The 18,544-nt window shown below is 32.1% G+C and overlaps 1 protein-coding gene across 5 annotated transcripts in view; it reads right to left on the bottom strand.

Annotated features, from left to right (window-relative positions):
* The window catches only part of Exoc1 (exocyst complex component 1), a 50,732-nt gene that overhangs the window by 23,305 nt on the left and 8,883 nt on the right, over positions 1 to 18,544 (bottom strand). For 3 of the 5 annotated variants that reach the window (XM_021722814.3, XM_021722816.3, XM_078021312.1), the window contains exons 4-10: positions 17,611 to 17,770; positions 14,596 to 14,616; positions 12,855 to 13,042; positions 10,908 to 11,135; positions 10,574 to 10,706; positions 9,878 to 9,987; positions 3,461 to 3,610 (exon numbers count right to left, since the gene is read on the bottom strand). In XM_021722814.3, coding sequence (XP_021578489.1) covers positions 3,461 to 3,610; positions 9,878 to 9,987; positions 10,574 to 10,706; positions 10,908 to 11,135; positions 12,855 to 13,042; positions 14,596 to 14,616; positions 17,611 to 17,770 — 990 coding nt within the window. The remainder of the gene's footprint in view (positions 1 to 3,460; positions 3,611 to 9,877; positions 9,988 to 10,573; positions 10,707 to 10,907; positions 11,136 to 12,854; positions 13,043 to 14,595; positions 14,617 to 17,610; positions 17,771 to 18,544) is intronic. The other 2 variants (XM_021722815.3, XM_005320021.4) reach the window with 1 other exon arrangement.

The following is an 18,544-nucleotide window of genomic DNA, read 5'->3' as shown; positions in this document are numbered from 1 at the left end:
GAAGCTCTTATTTGTCTGTTTCCTTCTTTCTTTTCTTCTTTTATTCCTTTGTTTCTTCTTCCTTTTAAACAAAATTTCTGTTTTTGATAATATTTCAGCAACCCAACTGGATTATGAAGAAAAAACCCCATAATCTTCCAAAAGCTCAAACCATAGGGTTAAGTAAGATTCCTGGGAAAGAAGTCAATTTCACTTAAAAAGCTCATTAATATTGTCACTCAAAAATATCCTCGGATCAGAGAAAAATTCCATAAATCATCACTAGGTAGGCTCTAGTCTTGTTTGTTTACTTTAAATTACATTCATGAATACTGCATTATATATAAAGATAGGACAATAATACTCACTGAGAACACAATTAGGCAAAAAGCTTATTGATTATTTTACTTATTTGAACATTCACTAGGGGACAAAGCACTTGTTGGCACAAAACTCTTAAGGAGATATAATTTGTGTTTAATTATTCAAAATATTAATCCTCCTAAAACTTCAAAAGGCAAAGAATTCCAGTACTGTAAATATTTTCCTTAAGATATGTCCAAATCAGAATTCTGTTGAATGAAAACAAAACAGAACAAAACAAAATATAACACAACAGTAAAGTTGTATAATACTTAATAGGCTATTTTTTTTTTGCTATTTTTAAATTTGTTCTAATTATACACAACAGCAGAATGTATTTCAACTCACTGTACACAAATGGAGCACTATTTTTCATTTTTCTGGTTGTACATGATGCAGTCACACCATTTGTACAATCATACATATACCCAGGGTAATAATGTCAGTCTCATTCCACCATCTTTCCCACCCTGATCTCACTTAAAATTGCTAGCTAGATAAGATATAAATAAAAACCTTAGGAGATGAAAGTTCTTTTTGTAAAGCATTTTTAAAAATATTTATTTTTTAGTTTTAGGTGGCTACAATATCTTTATTTTATTTTTATGTGGTGCTAAGGATTGAACCCAGTGCCTCATGCATACTAGGCAAGCATTGTACCACTAAGCTACAACCCCAGCCCCTGAAAAGCATTTTTAAAATTATAATATAAAAGATTATTTTAGCAAGATTACACTTTAAACGGGCAAAGGTATTTTAAAGGATGACAGATATGTGTGTATGTATGTATATGTCTGTGTGTATATACACATATACATACAAAACACTCTTTCTATAAAGAATGTTCTATCAAATACGTTGACATCAATGCATTGATATGAAAATATAGTCTTGCCTCTTTCTTTACATCATTCTTCTCATAAATCTTTATCTAACCCTCTGCCTTCTCCTGAAGTATGAATCTAAGATATTAGATAGGAATTATTTTTATATCACAATTTCAATATTCTCAATACACAAAGACAAAACATAGCACTATTCAAATCCAGGACATCTTTTAGGGTCATATTGTTCACACAATTATTAACACAGCTTATGAGCTTAGATTTTATATTTTAAAATTCTAGTTCACAAAAACTTAAAAAATTTTACATATTTCTAAGATTTTTTTTAATTAAACTGTTCTTTCAACCAGAGCTATCCAGAATACCATTCACTATTCATTTATCTGAATTATATAGGTGGAGATTCTTTTTTTCTTTTTTAAGAAAAGGGGCAAGATATCCAATTTTAAACTAAAGATTATAGCATAAATGCCAGGAAGTATAGTCCCTATGGCTTTCTGCTACAATGGCCATTACTAATCTAAGTCAGATGACATTGTTCAGCAGATCAAAACCCACTGCCCCCACCCTATCCAATGTCACACCCAGTGAAAGCCAAACCCTTTCAGTGATCTAGTCCCCTTTCAGATTTGCCCAGCTCCCACCTAGGGATCCATCCCCTTACCCACCATGTTCCTTCTCAACACAGCAGGCCTACTATGCCCCAGGGTAATGCAGCATGTCTGGAAAGCTTCCGGCCAGAGTCTCCATTGCTCACCCCATCCCTGCTTATTTTGTAATTTGTGCTCAAATATCATTTCTTCATGATGCCTTCACTGACTACCCTATTTGACACTGGATCCTTCCCCAAGTCATGACATTCCATTTTAATTTCTCCTCAGCATTTAAGCAGTACCTTCTAACATACAGTATAATTAACTTCTCTAGAAAGTACACTGGGAGAAGGTGAACATGTGCCTGTGTCCATCAACCTGACATCTATGTAAGCACATACTAGGTAACTCCATCAATTTACTGAGTGAATATATGAATGGATGACTCTGCTCTTCCCCAAATGCTAATTTTAGTCACTGATATGTACCACTGTCCTAACCTCTAATCCTGTGAAGATTGGCATCATCCTGCTGCTTGTGCCTTTGGAATCTGCCTTTAATATTCTCTTTTTATTCGTACAATCATCTTCCTGGTTCAAGACCTCATTTCATCTGAATATTACATTAGGTTCTTAATTATTTTTCTCTATGCTTGAGGAATGCCATTAGATACTATAAGTCCCATCTTTTCAACGTAAGTCCTCACAGCAGAGTATGAAATTTCTGCTTTAGTCATGATAAACCTCCTCACTGTCCTACACAGGTACATTTCCCCCATCTTTGCACATTTTGCTCTCACATCTCCTAGATGCCCTTCCTCTTATGTCTTGTTTATTTAATTCCACTAATTATTTAAAACTCAACTGAAGTCTATTATTTTCTATGAAGTTTTCCTACAGCTCTAGTACACAGATTTCCTTCTTTAAATTACTATATATTTAAACTCAATTCAGACTAACACTTAATTTTTTGCTGACTGTTTTAGGTATGATTTTTTCCAGTCACATTTAAAGCTTCTTAGAGGTGGAGGCTTGCTTGTTAGGCCCCAGGTGCCTGGCAGAGTGGAATGCTTGCTTAATAAAGAGGCACCTTGTACTTCTTACCAGAATATTTTTACGAGGCAAGTAACTCACCCATCCTCACACATTTATAAATAAATTTCAGAAAGGAGTTTATTTCTTTCATGAAGAAATTAAATTACAGCATTTAACTAAACTGAATGATGCTTTAGGCTACCGTGTGCCTTACTATTATTTTATAATAAAGTTTGAAAAGGAGCTCTTCTTTATCCAAGTAAATAAAATTACTGCTATCCCTGGTTAATGAGCACTCAACAATTCAATTATTTTCTGCTTTTTTTTTTTTTTTTTTTTGGTATCAGGTATTGAACCCAGGGATGAGCTACATCTCAGCACTTCTTAAATATTTTATTTACAGACAGGGTCTCACTGAGTTGCTAAGTGCCTTGCTAAGTTGCTACGCCTGGCTTTGAACTCACAATCCTCCTGTCTCAGTCTCCCAAGCTGCTCAGATTACAGGTGTGTGACACTGTGCCTGGCTATTTTCTTCTTTGCTAAGAACATACTTTAGTATTTCAAACTTGGGGAACTAAACATATAACATTTTGATTCTAAAAAATTACATTCTATACTCGGTGAATAACTGACATAAAATTCGTACCTTTGTTAGTCCCTCATATTTTCCATAATCTGTACTCTTTAGCCACTCCATCAGCTTGGCATATCGAAGCAAGTCTCTATGAAATGGATGATGATTGGGTAAAGTCAGTTCAATAGAGTGCTGAGCAAGAGTTGAACTCTGATCATGACCCTGGCATGAACAAATAAAAATAAACATCAGTGATAGTTCAAAGAAACATTGTTAAAATTGAAAATTCTGAACAATGACCAAATGTGGCCAAGTAAAACAAACAGATCACAGAAAAACAGAAACCAAGTACTTACTAGTGTACTTTTATCATCCTGTGTTCATCAACTGAACATCACCAACATAAAATAATGATAAACATGCAAAAATGTTACTGACAAACAAACCATTCATTCCATTTTTTAAAGAAGTTGAGAATGAATTAATTTTAATCAAGCTGTCTCTCTCACACTGTATATTTACTAAGCAAATTAACTTCTTCATATAGACTGCATTAAGTAAATCACCAAGTAGGGAAGTTGGACAAAAAAGTAAAAAAACAAACAAGCAAAGAAACAAAAAACCCTGAACTGTCCACACTTAAATCATTCCCATTAGAGTCCATAATATTTAAAACAATAGATAAAAACAAAAAAGATGCAGAATTATATAATTCTTAATAACAATGGCAGAAAAGCATCACAAAACTGGATGAATCAATTGAAAAGGGCAACAGAAGTTCAGTTTTCAAAGATGTTATATTCAAGGTATATTATATACATCCACAATCCCTTTCTGTAATTCTAAAATCCAAAATTCAGTTTAAGTATGTTGAGAAAAAATATTTTGATGATAAAACTTGACCTGAATTAACATAGGATTAGTTATAGTATTTAAAGTGGCCATTCATATTTTTTGACTACAAAAATTATATGAATTTTTGTATTATATGCTTGATGGAATGGTTATACAACATATATACAGTATGTTACCATATCACTTTTTACAAAATCTGAAAAATTCTAAAAACTGATTCCAAAAGGTTTGCATAAGGAAAAATAAACCTGTATGGATATTCTTTTCTGGATGGCTAAAATAATAACATCTTCCAACAGATCACTTATGTCTAAGAGCTATAGAGTTGAAATGGCATAATTCTCTAAATTTGGAATATTTGAACACCTACATCTTTTCTGTGAAGTAAAAGCTAACAATAAACAAAATTAATAAATAATATTCAGGTATTATCATTGATCTATACTTTCATCTCTACAGTTGCCAAACAAGGTCAGTATAAACATTGTTTTACAGAAAAGTTTTTTTTAAAAATATATTTAGTTGTTAATGAACCTTTATTTAACTAATTTATTTATATGTGGTCCTGAGAATCGAACCCAGTGCCTCACACATGCCAAGCAAGTGCTCTCCACTGATCTATAACTCTAGCCCTATAGGAAAGTTTTTTAATAGCTAATTCAAAAGGATGATCAAGATTCTACAGAATTTTTCTTAGTGACTCAAGGATCATTAATGTTCTTCTACAACTGTTTATTCAATCTATTAACATTAAATTATACTAGTTGGAGTCATATCATATATTTTCATTCCTGGAAATAGAAGAATTAATTAACATCTGAAAAGGACTTTACGGTTTACAAAGCTCTTTCACATATATTATTATTCCAAGTTTTCTCAGTATTTCCACATTATGATCATCTGAAAAATTCACTTCTAATATGAATATAATTGCCTTCAAATCATTACTACTTAAATAGACTAGTGTTTACAAAAAGAGGATAGTTCCAAAATAACTATGGAAAATAAAAAAAATAAATCTTAAATCATAACATATAGAAACTACACATGTAAAACTCTGATGTGTAAATAATTTTATTTTTTGTATATTTAAAAAGTTAAAGACATTCTTTAAATTTTCTTACTATAACTAATAATAAATTAGTAATAATTTATTGATTGCCCACTACCTTGCTAGGTTATCTATATAAAAATCTTGCAATGTATTTTTCTTCCCATTTATTTTCTATTTCCATTTGATTTTATGTTTTGCAATTCTGGTGATTAGACCAAGGGCCTTATGTATGACGTAGGCAAGAGTTCTACTACTGAGCTACCCCCATTGCCCTATCCTTATTAAAAAATGCTAAAATTCTTTTATATATCATATTTTAAAACTAATCTAAGCCATACATTTTAATAAAAGCTCTGTGAACTATAAATTTTCAGTAGTATACATATTACTAAAATTTGTCATTGAACATGTTACTATAGTCAAGCACCATTCTAAGTGTTGAACATAATAAACATATGCATCCTTATAATACCTAATGAGACAGAAATACTTATAACCATCACTAACATAAGACAATGAAAGCAGCACAAAGAGCTTAACTTGTTCCAGACTCACTCAACTGTGAGGTAGTGGTGTCATGATTTGGAACCCAGGAAGTCTGGCTCTAATGACTGTACTCTTACGCACTTTGCTGTATTTACTTCCTATTGAATGATAAATTCAAATCAAATTTTGAGTAAATTTTCAAGATTTGGGAACTTTTTGTTTGTTTGACCTGTTTATTTTTATTTTCTTCCTTCCTTCATTTCTGGGGATTGAACCCAGGGGTGCTGTACTACTGAGCTACATCCCCAGTCTTTTTTATTTTTAAAAATTTTGATATAGGTTTTACTAAGTTACCCATGCTGACTTGAACTTGTGATGATTCTGCTTCAGCCTTCTGAGCAGTTCAATCATAATTCTTTCTAAGCTTTGAACCTAAGATCATCAGTTGGTTGTTTTGAAAAATGTGCTTAATGAACAGCTGCGTGTGGTGGCACATAGCTGTAATCCCAGTGTATTGGGAAGCTAAGACAGGAAAATCACAAGTTCAAAGCCAGCCTAAGCAATGGCAAGGCATTAAGCAACTCAGTGAGAGACCCTGTCTCAAAACAAATAAAAATAGGGCTGGGGATGTGGTTCAGGGGTCAAGTGCCTCTGAGTTCAATCCCTGGTCCCCGCAAAAAAGAAAGGAAAAATATGTACTTAATAAAACATTTTTTATGAAATCTGATTGAATATTGGTGAGCTATAACACACGAGGCAAGCACTTTATCAACTGAGCTATATCCCCATCCCTATTACACATTTTTCTAAAAAAAAAAAGTTTCTATAAATAGACATTGAAAGAAAAAATTTTAACCTTAAGTAAATAGCAAAAATTTACAACATCAGTTTTTTTCTTGGTTGTTCTTTTAGTTCAGTGTATTTTAGTTAACTTTCATTTCCTCTAAGGTATCTGCATAATCAGTCTCATCATGTTGCTAAAGGCAAAGATATAGAATCATAAGGTCTCTAAAAACCAAGCGTGTATATGTGTGAGTGGGAGTAGAACAGTTATGCTTTCAAATCTTTCAAAATCCATCCCAAGGATTTTCAAAAAGACATACTCTCCTGAATTTCATTAGCCTTAATTTCACTGCCGGCTTTTAGAAATATAATTTCTGTAACTGGTCTAATTCACTTTTCTAAATACTCAGATCTCTAGTATGCATAACAATATGGGTAAGAGTCTGTAATTTTAATGGAAGCTGAGTTCATAATATTTAAAACATGTTAAAGAAGCTAGATATCTGTTGAAAACATTACTCATAGTAGGAAGTGAATATGACATAAAGATGCCTTTCGAGTTTCATTAGAGTGTAGTTTTGTGAGAGTATTAATAGGAAAGCTGTATCACAAACAGCATGCTCTGGATCAGTGATTCCCAAATGCAAGGTGTTTTTATTAGCCTAAAGAAATAAGAAAAAAATAAAATGACATGAATGAGTTGGTAAATGTGTAAAAAAATTTTTTTAACACAATACCTTTATTTTACTTATTTATTTTCATATGGTGCTGAGGATCGAACCCAGGGCCTCAAACGTGCTAGGTAAATATTCTACCGCTGAGCCACAACCCCAGCCCAAATGTGTTAAATTTTAAAGTCTGAAATTAAGTTCTTTCTATTCTTTTGGTGCCAAAATGTCATTTTAAAAATAAGGTGAGTCAAAGTAGGTGGCAGTAATTTATTTTTTAAAAGATATTTACTAAATAAAATAAAAAACTGGTGACCTGGCTAGTCTCTAAATTTTATTTAATTTTACTGAATTATGAATTTTAAAAAGACCAGGAACCAAAGCCCTGACATTACTGTTGTGATCAACAGATTATTTCCACTGGATTCTTCTGTATATTTATATTTATAAATATTATAATTATACATTTACTATGAATCCATTGCATGGATTCTGTTCAATTCCTACCTTATCTGTGATTCCATACTGAACTCCTTAAATCCTCCATAAACTTCTCTTTTGATTAAGCCTCTTTAGCACTTACAACCCACAGTTCTAGCCTTATGTACATCAGTCTTAATTTCTTATAAGCATCTTGAGGGCAGGAGCAATTACTTCTTCTGACACGTGAGTAGCAGCGAGTATATAATAGACTTACAATGAAAATTTGGTGATTGACAAAGAGATATACCATAATATGTTAATCAAGTTTTCACAGCTAGTTTGTCCCCCAATCAGGAATAAAAATTCACATATCATCAAAAACTTGCTAGGTGACCTGGTACGCTGAATTCAATGAATAGAAAAATCTCTTGCACTTGAGACATCTTCTTCCACCTTCCACTTTGCACATCCCAGGTTGTTGCAACATTCTGGTATTTAACATGCAACACTTACATATAACAATACATATTAGATTTTCAGAAATAGAAAGCATTCAATTTAAACAAAGCTATTAGTTTACAAGGCAAAGAAGCAAAATCACAAATAAATGCATGTTATAACAAATAGTTAAGGATATAAAAAGGATTATAGTTTGTTGACTATAGATGTATTTTTGGTATCATCTACAAACACAAATAACATCATTGTCAATATCATTTTTAAAAACTAAGGAATCATGAAAATAGATGCTACTGGAATAATAAGAAAAATGTGAATTAGTATTTCCTATGTGGCCTTTAAGTTTATTTTCTTCCTGACACTTTTCAAGTCAAATGAAATGTTGAGGGAGTCTGCTCTGATTTTCCCCTTCTATGCTTGGTTAGGCGATCCTCTGTATGCTCTCAGCACCACCATCACAGAATCTATCCTTCCTGCTTCCTTTCCTGAGACTGTGAGCTACACGAGGATGGTAGGATGAGTCTTTCGTCTATCCCAAGACAGTGTCTGGTATGCATCTCAACCATCTGACAAATAACTACTATGTAAATGAAGGAGGTAGTGAGTGGGTGAAAGAATAACAAGAAGATAGGGAAGCAGAACAGATTAAATGCTTATTTTGGCCAAAATAAACTCTGCTATATAACATTTAAAAACTTACAAATATAGTTAATGGGTAGCTTAAATCAGTAAGGTAAGTTATAAGCTACAAAGATGCTAAGTTTAGTAAACTTCATATATTTATAAAAATAAAAAAATCAGAGAAGCTTGAGCCAAATTTGATGTACTCACAAGAACCGAAAGAAAGTAGGACCTGTTATAGAGTTGAAGAAGGGCCTGAGTAAACTAATTGGAAATAAAATATAGTAAAGACAATTGTTTTAGAATATTGCAAAGTGGAAAAAAAGTCAAAATCTAATGATTTCAAACAGTCTTTCTTTTCTGGGGCTGAGTATAGACTCCAGGACCTTATGCATGTTAGGCAAGTACTCTACCACTGAGCTATAACCTCAGCCCCAGATGGCACTTCTCAATGAGTAAGGTTACCTTCTAACTTTTTCCACTCAATAACCCTAACAAAGTAAAAGGAATAAGAGACAAAAAAAAATCATCTACTTTATTACACCAGATATTAAAATGGCTTTTATTCAAACCCCTTTAAGGTACTTTTAATATTATCAATATATTATTGCCATATCATTAATTATAACATCCCTTTTCATATAACAAGCCTATCATTTATATGAAGATTAAATCAACTGAAATTTACATTTGAGACAGACTTTTTTTTTTTTTTTTAAATATGTGTACTATAGAACCTATGAAGAAACAGTTAAAATACTAAATCAAGTTGTGTTCCTCATCTCAAAACACTTAAAAATAAAACAGGTCCAATAGTCAACACATAACAACTTTAAATTTTTATAAGAAAGAATGCCTAAATGGTATATGCAATTAATAAACATAGTTATTTATCTGATTTCTAGAATCAGAGAGCTCCAGCTGAAAGGAACCAGATAATTTATGTAAAAGGGGCAACTGAAGCCCAAAGTATCTCTGTGAGAAAATATGTACATATTTCAAAAATCAAATAAATGTACAAAGGAATATACTATAACATCAACTGAACACATCAAAAAAATTTTTTTGTGGGAATTTAAGTTTAAGGTAATATAAGTAAACTATAGAAACATGCCAATTTTAATAATAAATTAAAATTACCTGTTGAACAAAAACATTGTTGAGGTGACTGGCCAGTCTCCGGGCAAAATACTCTCGCAAATCACTGAAGTGCTGCTGCTGCTGTTTGACTGCCAGAAGCATGTCATGGCCTGAAATCAGAACAGCATTTCTTGACTGATTCAATAAGGTCAAAAGTATTTCCTCAGTTTAATGAAAACATTTCTAACAGTAGTCACATTTAAGTTTTGAAGAATCCAAAGTTTTACTAGCTTATTTATTTGCTCTATAAAAGTAAGTAGGATTAAAAACAGCATAGCACAGTGGTCCTGCTTCAAATGTGGTTTCTAGGACTTCAGCCCAGATCTACTGAATCTGGGAGTGGGGCCTGTCCATCTGTCTTAACGAGCCCTCTAGGTGACTCTGATGGATATTCAAGTTTTAGAAGAAGAGCTTAGAAAAATTTTATGTTCTCTGGTATAATCAAAGCATCTATGTTGTGTTGTACTAAAAGATCATGATTTTAACTAGCATCAATAGCGGTCAATAAGAAGGAATTGAAATGAAAAAGCTCCTATGGTCAATAGAAATACCTGGGGACGTAAGTGAAACTTGTCTGAATAGCTAATATGTAAGCCTGAACTATTTGCCTATGTAATTTCTTGTCAAAATCTTTATATGAAGCTACCATCTTAGACTCAATTCTTAGTCAGATTTTATCATCTCTAGTGAACAAACCTGGTCGAAGAGCTACATTCATACATTGCAGAAGGGCATCAGCAGCATTGGTGCAGGCCTCAATGCCTCTGGATGAAGCAAGATCCCCTTCCTGAAGAGCCTTTATATGACCTTTGGCCAAGTCCATATGGTTCTGAAATACATGCAAACATACCCCTTACACATAATTTTAGGAAATTTATAGGCAAGATGCTACTCAATCCTATTACTAGGTCTTTGGAATTCTTTTAAATCCTGCTATCATAAGGAAATTAGAAAATATTTACAGATGAATTTTAGATACTGTCACTAGTCTTTGTTTTTATTTTTATTGGTAATTTATAACAACACCTACCACAAGGAACTCTATCTCTAATAGGAGTTTCACATTATTAGTGTTACTAAGATGAATTAGGTGATTGCTTTCAGAGATCTGATCCATTTGTTCTTTTACACTTTGGAGCATTTCCTCGTAACTGCTCAGTTTCAATTCAATCTGATCCACTTCCTTTAGAGCTTCATCTAGCAACTTCATTAGGATGTTCACTTGTTTCTCAGAGGCCATGATGGACTGGATGTTGGCCTACAAAGTGAAAGACAAAAGTAAAAGTTCATGTTACTCAAATGTATAAAAGATATATAATATTGTTAAATCTTTTTGAAAGTAGAATAACAAAAATTGCTATACATCTACCCTAGTTTAGTTTATCACTTTATGTTTTACTTTTTATACAAACAGTCCATGTAGATATATCTGACATCATGCCTCTATATTCTGTATTTCCAGAGAGTGAACAGGAAGAGTTTGTGTCATCAGTAAAGGCACATCTTCTTTTCTGTAAATTTAATGCCATTATGATATGTCATCTTTAACGTTTCTTTCACCAGCTACAGAAATGTTCTATACTTCTTAAGATCTATGTACAGCCCTAAATAAGACCAAAATCACCTAAATAATATCTTAGATGAGAGGGGCGTAATGTCACACCAGTCTTTGAAGGATATGGGGAACTAACTTATAGCTGCAGGATGACTAGTCCTCACAGGATATGGAAGAGTATATGGAAAAAAGCTAGCTCCTCCTATCATTTTTTTTCTTTTCTCTTGCAACTATATTCCATCAAGCAAAGCAGTTATAAAACCACTATCCCCTTATCACTGTTTTCTAAATGTTCTGCCTATTGATTCTAAATTCTCTAATGTAAGGAAGCTGCCAAATTTAAAATTAAGCTGCTAATATGACTTAGAACATATATCCAATAAAAATTAGAAAATATAAATCACTAAACCATAGTAAGGCAAGTAACATGGTATGATGAAAAACCTGGACAAGGAAATAAAAGAAAAATCATATAGTCAATGCTATGATTTCATACATTTTATTTTATATACTGTTCACAATAACTCAACTGTAAGTACAGCCCCACAAGTACAACCACAGTCAGTGTGGCTCAGAACACACTGATGTCTTTCAGAGCCATGGTTTGATTCATCCTAGGACCAATTCCACTTTAATATCTTGAAATCTCTTCTAGGTTTTGCTTCCAGTGAGTTTTGCAAACTAGTAAACTTAGACTGTTTGGTTATTTCTCTGGATCTGAGTTAGATCCCACGATTTCTATACCTTTCATGTATAAAGAATTCAAACTTTTTAAGTCTTTAAAATAGTTCTTATTCCCTCAGAAATTTCTTAATGGTGTAATTTTTCTTAAAAATAAAACAAAACAAAAAACCCCCAAATGATTTATTTTATTCTGACATATGTGGTGCTTTGCATTTAGATTACAAACTCAAAAAATGGTGCTTATAAAAGTTTCTATTTTAAAACATTTTAGTGGACAAGCCCATGATCAGATTTCCTAGCTGTCTTGTTTCCTCCACACTTATTCTGTTCCCTTTTGGTAAATGATTCACTTATTTCAGCCGCATTTCTCTTACTTTAATTTGCACTTATTTTTTTCCCCAAACCACAAAAATGCTGTTCTTCGCTATTGAACTATTCTGAGGTGTTTCAGAGGCTGGGGGAAACAACCTCTAAGATGATTTCTGGTTGTCTACCTTCTTCTTCCCTTATTTCATATCAAAATTCAGAACCTCAGCTACTGCCTTCATTGGCTTATTAGGAATGGTTCTATCTTTTGAACAAGAACAGTGAAAGACTGATAGCAACTTGTATTGTTCTTATAGAGGACAGCAATAATCACCCTGGAAAAGTTGAAGTGCCAAGGCAGTAAAATATGAACATCACAGTCTTCTCAATGTACGACACATCACTTATTCATAGATTACAAGAAAGTCTTACCCCATCTAGCACCTGTAGCTCTCGAGACAACTTTTCTGCAAAGGCCTCAGCATTAGAGATTGCATACTCACAGCCTTCCATCATTATTTCAATATCTTGCTCTTCTCTTGCATTTAATTCTTGGTATTCATCTACTGCTTCTTCATCTCCTCCTGTCACACTCTGATTTTCTCCACTTGGAACAGATTCTTAAAGAAGGCAAATATTCAAAATAAAGTAGTAAAAAACTAGGAAGGATTAAATATGGTACTTATAGCTAGCTATGATCAGTTATAAGCACAGGTCACATTTAGTGGCTGAAAAACAGGAAAGAATGATTCAAAATATATGAAAAAAAAACCCTAAAACTTTATTTTTATATAGGAATACATATATTAATGAAATAAAGTCCTAAAAAATAACAAAAAGCATGCAGTCTAATACACTGACTTATAAGTGTTAAAATAGGCTTTAGTTATAAATTCCCCAAACACAAACTAAAATACAAACAAAACACAAAAACATGAAGAAATGCACCTAATATTTTTTCCTACCTGAGGTGGATGGTGCTCTAACAAAACAATGATTTTTAATTCAGTACACATGAAAACAATTTGTTTTCCTTTTTTCACCAAGTAACATTTTCTTTTTTTTGTTCATCTTTGTTATATGTGTATGTGTGTGCGTGTGTGTATGTGTGTGTGTGTGTATTTTTTCTTTCAAACAACTGAGATGAAAGATGCCTCTATAATAATTTATTTTGGATACTGAATATATTAACTAAATTTCTATATTTTTGCTTAAAAATTTCACATTAACAAAATAGCTAAAGATGAGCTATAGAAACTTTCTTGGTGACTCTAATGTAAGAGGTAAGACTAGCACAGTGGTTTGAAATTACAAAAAATGTAAAAGATCTTTCATGCTTCATAACAAAAGACCAAGAGGTCAAATCTGAAGTGCTTTTTGAATAAATGTTTCAGTCCATTTTTTTTTCAAAGAACATACTTAGCATATGGATATTTTACATAAAACTTGAGGTTAGGAGATAAAATGAACAAATCATTTTTAACCCTATGAGGTTATTTTACAACTTTAAATAAAATTACTGATTTTCTAGGCTTAATGGAATATGACTTAAATCAAACTCTGTATGCTTTTAGTCTTCATTATTTAACGTGAAAAAAGTGTTTACATTCAGCATGACCTGACATATATTATTGTCCCAAAACAAAACCAGCTAATTTAAAACAAAAAGGATTTACTCTGAAGAATGGTAACAAATTGCCCAGATTTAGTTACAATCTCAGAAAAAAAATAGGACCAAATGTTTTGTACAAGCAATTATAATGACTATAACATTACAGCATATACATATGAGAGGCATCAACAAGTTCCCTATCCTTTCTATAAGGTCATTTTAGTTCACTGCAGAAATGTTAACACTATCAGGTATGAATGCTTGTTAGCCACTAGAGGGCAGGGATTGCTCAAATCCTTCTGTACAGTTTCTTACACAAGTATATGTTTCAAGTAAACAAATATTTTAAATTATTATGATAAAGGTTTCAGAAGTATTTTTCTCCTCTGAAACAGTTCTTTGGAGGCCAATAATGAATACCACTATTAATTTTATTACTATGTGGATTTTTTAATAAATTTACCCTATTACACAACTTTATAAAATATGCAACTGACAGTACATAACAATGGCAAGTAATTAAAACATATGAAATAGAATAAGAAGAAAGGTGTTACGCACCTTCTGTAACTTTAGGCAGTTCTGGAGAATAAAAAGGTATGAAAGAAGCAGAAGAAAGTAAGCAAAGAGTATTAGCTGGGTAGAAAGTATACAAGCTTAAAATTGTAAAATACTACCCAAATTTCAAGTTAAATTAAGGTTCAAAAGACAATATTAAAATTAACTACAAAGTGGAAAATTTCCATAAGCAGCTAAATTTCCAGGATTAATTTTTCTTATTCATTTTGGGACAATGATTAAAAATGTATTTATCTTTCTATTTCCTTTTAGTCTTTTAAGAAACAGTACTAACTAGTCCTTAAAGGAGAAAACTGGGAAACAGAACATTTCCTGGGGATTATTTTTAGGTCAGTTGTGACTCACGCATTTAGTGTAGTTATTTTCACTCAAGGCCCAAGTCTTTACCCAGACACTCCCTCAAAAAGGATTAGTCACAAAACACTGTTAGGAGAGACAAGACTGAGGCAAGTGCAAAAACATGAGATATCAGTTCAAGCTGACATTTAAGGTTTCGAGTCAAAGATTATTTCAAAATCTGGCTGCAAGGAAAAGACTGAAAAAAGAAAACGCCAAACAAACTTCACTCTACTTCAACCACTAAGAAATTCCCCTTTTTAAAAGAACCTTACTTTGACTTAAACATTTAACTGTTACTGATAAAAACTACCAAGTTACCACCACTAGTATTAACAATTAGAACAGTCTTACTTATTTAGTTTGTCAAATAATTTTTTATTTGTCTTCTAACCTTTCTCAAACCTTAAAGACACTTTTATAAAATGGGAACTAGGCTGGGGATATAGTCCTTGCCTATCATGAATGAGGCCCTTGGTTTGACCCTCAAAAATCACCCAAAAAAAATGAATAAAATTTTAAAATAATAAATTAAAATGAGAATTAATAGCTAAGATTTCAAAGTCCATTAGGTCAGGTTTTTAGTCTTTAATAAAGCTATTCTCTGAACACTAAAGCAAAGCAACCATTATTAATCATAGTGAGATCCTAAAGGATCTTCTCAGTATCTTAAAAATTGACCTCAATTAGAGTTAATGTTTGTAAACACAAAAATGTCTACACTTTTGTTTTATGCCCGAAAGTTTAAATACTTTTTTTTTTCCTCTGTAAGTTAGAAACTTGATTCTCAAAAACAGTAATATTCTTCTCATTGCTTTTGGTAGTACTTCTTAATGAGTTAAATCAGCACAATATGTGTTTTTCCACCTGGTTGTCTTAATGAAATATATGGGTTTAAAATATATAGTAGGCAACAAATTTGAAAATAGAAATAAGCTTGTCAATGAATAATTGACAATAATTGTCAATGAATAACTCAGAACAATGTTTAATCCTGAAATGGGAAAAAAATAAAAGCCTTTTGAAGTAAATTAATGTCCAATTTAAGGTATAAAAAATTATCATAAATTTCTGGAAGGTCATTTACTTAACACGTGTAACTGCCAAGACACTGGGGTCTAATACTGGTGAGATGGTAACCTCGGGGAATCCTACTGAAGGCCAGCTCCTCTGGGAAGAGCAGCTATAGGGTCTGACAGATGGCACTTGCCTCTGCCAGTTCTAAGCATCTGCCTAAACCAGCAGCAGTTCACCAATTAAATGCTGGGAAAGTCAAGAAGGGAAAGGTCTATCATCAAACAGAATTAAAAAAAAAAGTAAAACAAAACCAAAGCGACAGAGGCAAATGACTAAATACAGGAAGAGTTTTTTTTACACTACATATTAAAATTGTTCAATATTGGTAATTTCAGATGTTTCAACCTTTCTGAAAGAAAAGAAACTTCTACTGTTAAATATTAACTTGCAATTTGGGACAAATCTCATTTTTCCTTCTAATACATAACTTAGGACAAATCTTTTTTCTCTCAATAAAGAGGAGCAACAACTCTATTTTCTTGCATAGTAGCTATTATTTCAACTGTTTTCTTTGAGATAAAGAATACAATATTTGGACTGGGGATGCGGTAGCGCGCTCGCCTGGCATGCGTGCGGCCCGGGTTCGATCCTCAGCACCACATACAAACAAAGATGTTGTATCCGCCGAAAACTAAAAAAAAATAAATATTAAAATTCTCTCTCTCTCTCTTAAAAAAACACTATATGAATTGCATCCACAAGGCCTTTAGAATCATTTTCTTATGCTTATGCCTTTATGAAAGAAAATTTCAAAGTATAAAATCTCACTGTACATTTTCAATTTTAACAGTAGTTTTTGTCCACCCTTCCTGAAGACAGACTGATCAAAAATAACCCAAATTAACTTCATATCTAAGGATTTTATGCTGATAATAGATTAATAGCTAATATTTGTTAAGCATTTACTATATACCTAGCACTGTTCTCCTCATGTTTATGATTTAAGAAATTTTATCCTAGCAGTGAGTATCTCTATTTCTATTATAAGAGACACTGAAACAAGAGATTAAGTAACTATAAAGTCATATAGTAGGTAGTAAAGCCAGAATTTGAACCCAGGCAGTATGACTCCACAGTTGAATTCTTAACTACTACACCTATACTCTGTACAAAAATAATGCCACAAGAATATTTATCCTGGAACTGCTTAAAAAAGTAAAAAAATGGGAAACTAAAAATAAATGATTAGTTAAAATATTATGGTATATTCATAGAACATAAAAATGATGGGGTAAATATTTAATAATGTAAAAAATGTTCATGATACATTATTATATGAAAAAATTAGAAAACAATGTAAATTTATTTTCAAAAAAATATTTATATATGCATACATAAAAGACCAGAATAATATCTACCAAAATGTTAATAGTAATTATCTGAGGAGTAAGTTTACAAGTGATTATTATTTTAATTTAATGTATCAATATCCTACAATAAATAAGCACCATTTCTTCAATAAGAAGTTATTCTAAAATTTTTTTAAAAGGTAATTCAGTATTCTAATTGCTTTGAGTAATATAAAATTATATAGTCACTTAAAGATACACTTGAATTTATACATACATTCTTATTTAACTTTACCTTCCAAAAGCTGTGAGCTAACATTGACAAAATCGATTTTCTTCCGGAGATATCGCTGATTCAATTTCCAAATGCATGAGATAAATGCATTCTTTTCAGCAGTGCTGCTGGCAACCCATTTATATACTTTTTCAAAATGTAAATCAAATTCAGGATTTTCCTGAAATGAAAATATACAAAAAAGTAGTTTTTGATCAGATTCCTTTTCATTATTAATGTAAAATCCTTATTTTAAAAAAGAACTAAAGCTGTTCTTGGGGTGGGGAGACAACTCAGTGGCAGAACACTTGCTTAGTATGGGCAGAGCTCTGGATTCAATGCCTGGTACTTTAAAAACAAACAGAACAACAACAAATTAGTTAAGTAATTTGAAGATAAGGCTTCCAAGAATTCAATTTATAGTAAAAACTTTATCACCCCAAAATGGCTAGATAAAAAACAAAACACACGGTTGGGGTCATTTTCTTTCTATGCCCTGCAGGTCTGTGACTGGAAGTACAGGTTGAATACTTCAAGGCTTTGTGTTTCAGCTTCCTTGTCAATAAGATAACAATGGTCTCTAGTTTTGATGTGGATCTAATTTTTTTTTTAAGAATTGCCATGGAATTTTAGAGTTACATCTTTGATAATGTATTATTATTCATAAGTGTAATTTAACACTAACTCCCTATTAAGGAATACATTTTTCTAATTATAACACATGAGGAAGAAATACAATCTACACCCTGGTGTGCTTTTCAAGAACAAATGAGACAAAGAGAGAATGATTACTGGTGTCTCAAAACCCAAAAATGCTGGCAAGATTTAAGGTTCTTTCAAGTGACAAAAAACCTCAACTAATCTGAGAAAACTGCATCATGCTTTCTACATGTCTACTAAGCCACATTTGAGCAATAATTTCATGTCAGGCTAATACTTCTTCCTTAATTGTAGA

Source organism: Ictidomys tridecemlineatus, chromosome 9, assembly GCF_052094955.1.
Source record: "Ictidomys tridecemlineatus isolate mIctTri1 chromosome 9, mIctTri1.hap1, whole genome shotgun sequence".
Classification (NCBI taxonomy): Eukaryota; Metazoa; Chordata; class Mammalia; order Rodentia; family Sciuridae; genus Ictidomys; species Ictidomys tridecemlineatus.
The sequence above is the reverse complement of the archived record's forward strand: the minus strand, read 5'-3'. Positions and strand labels throughout refer to the sequence as shown.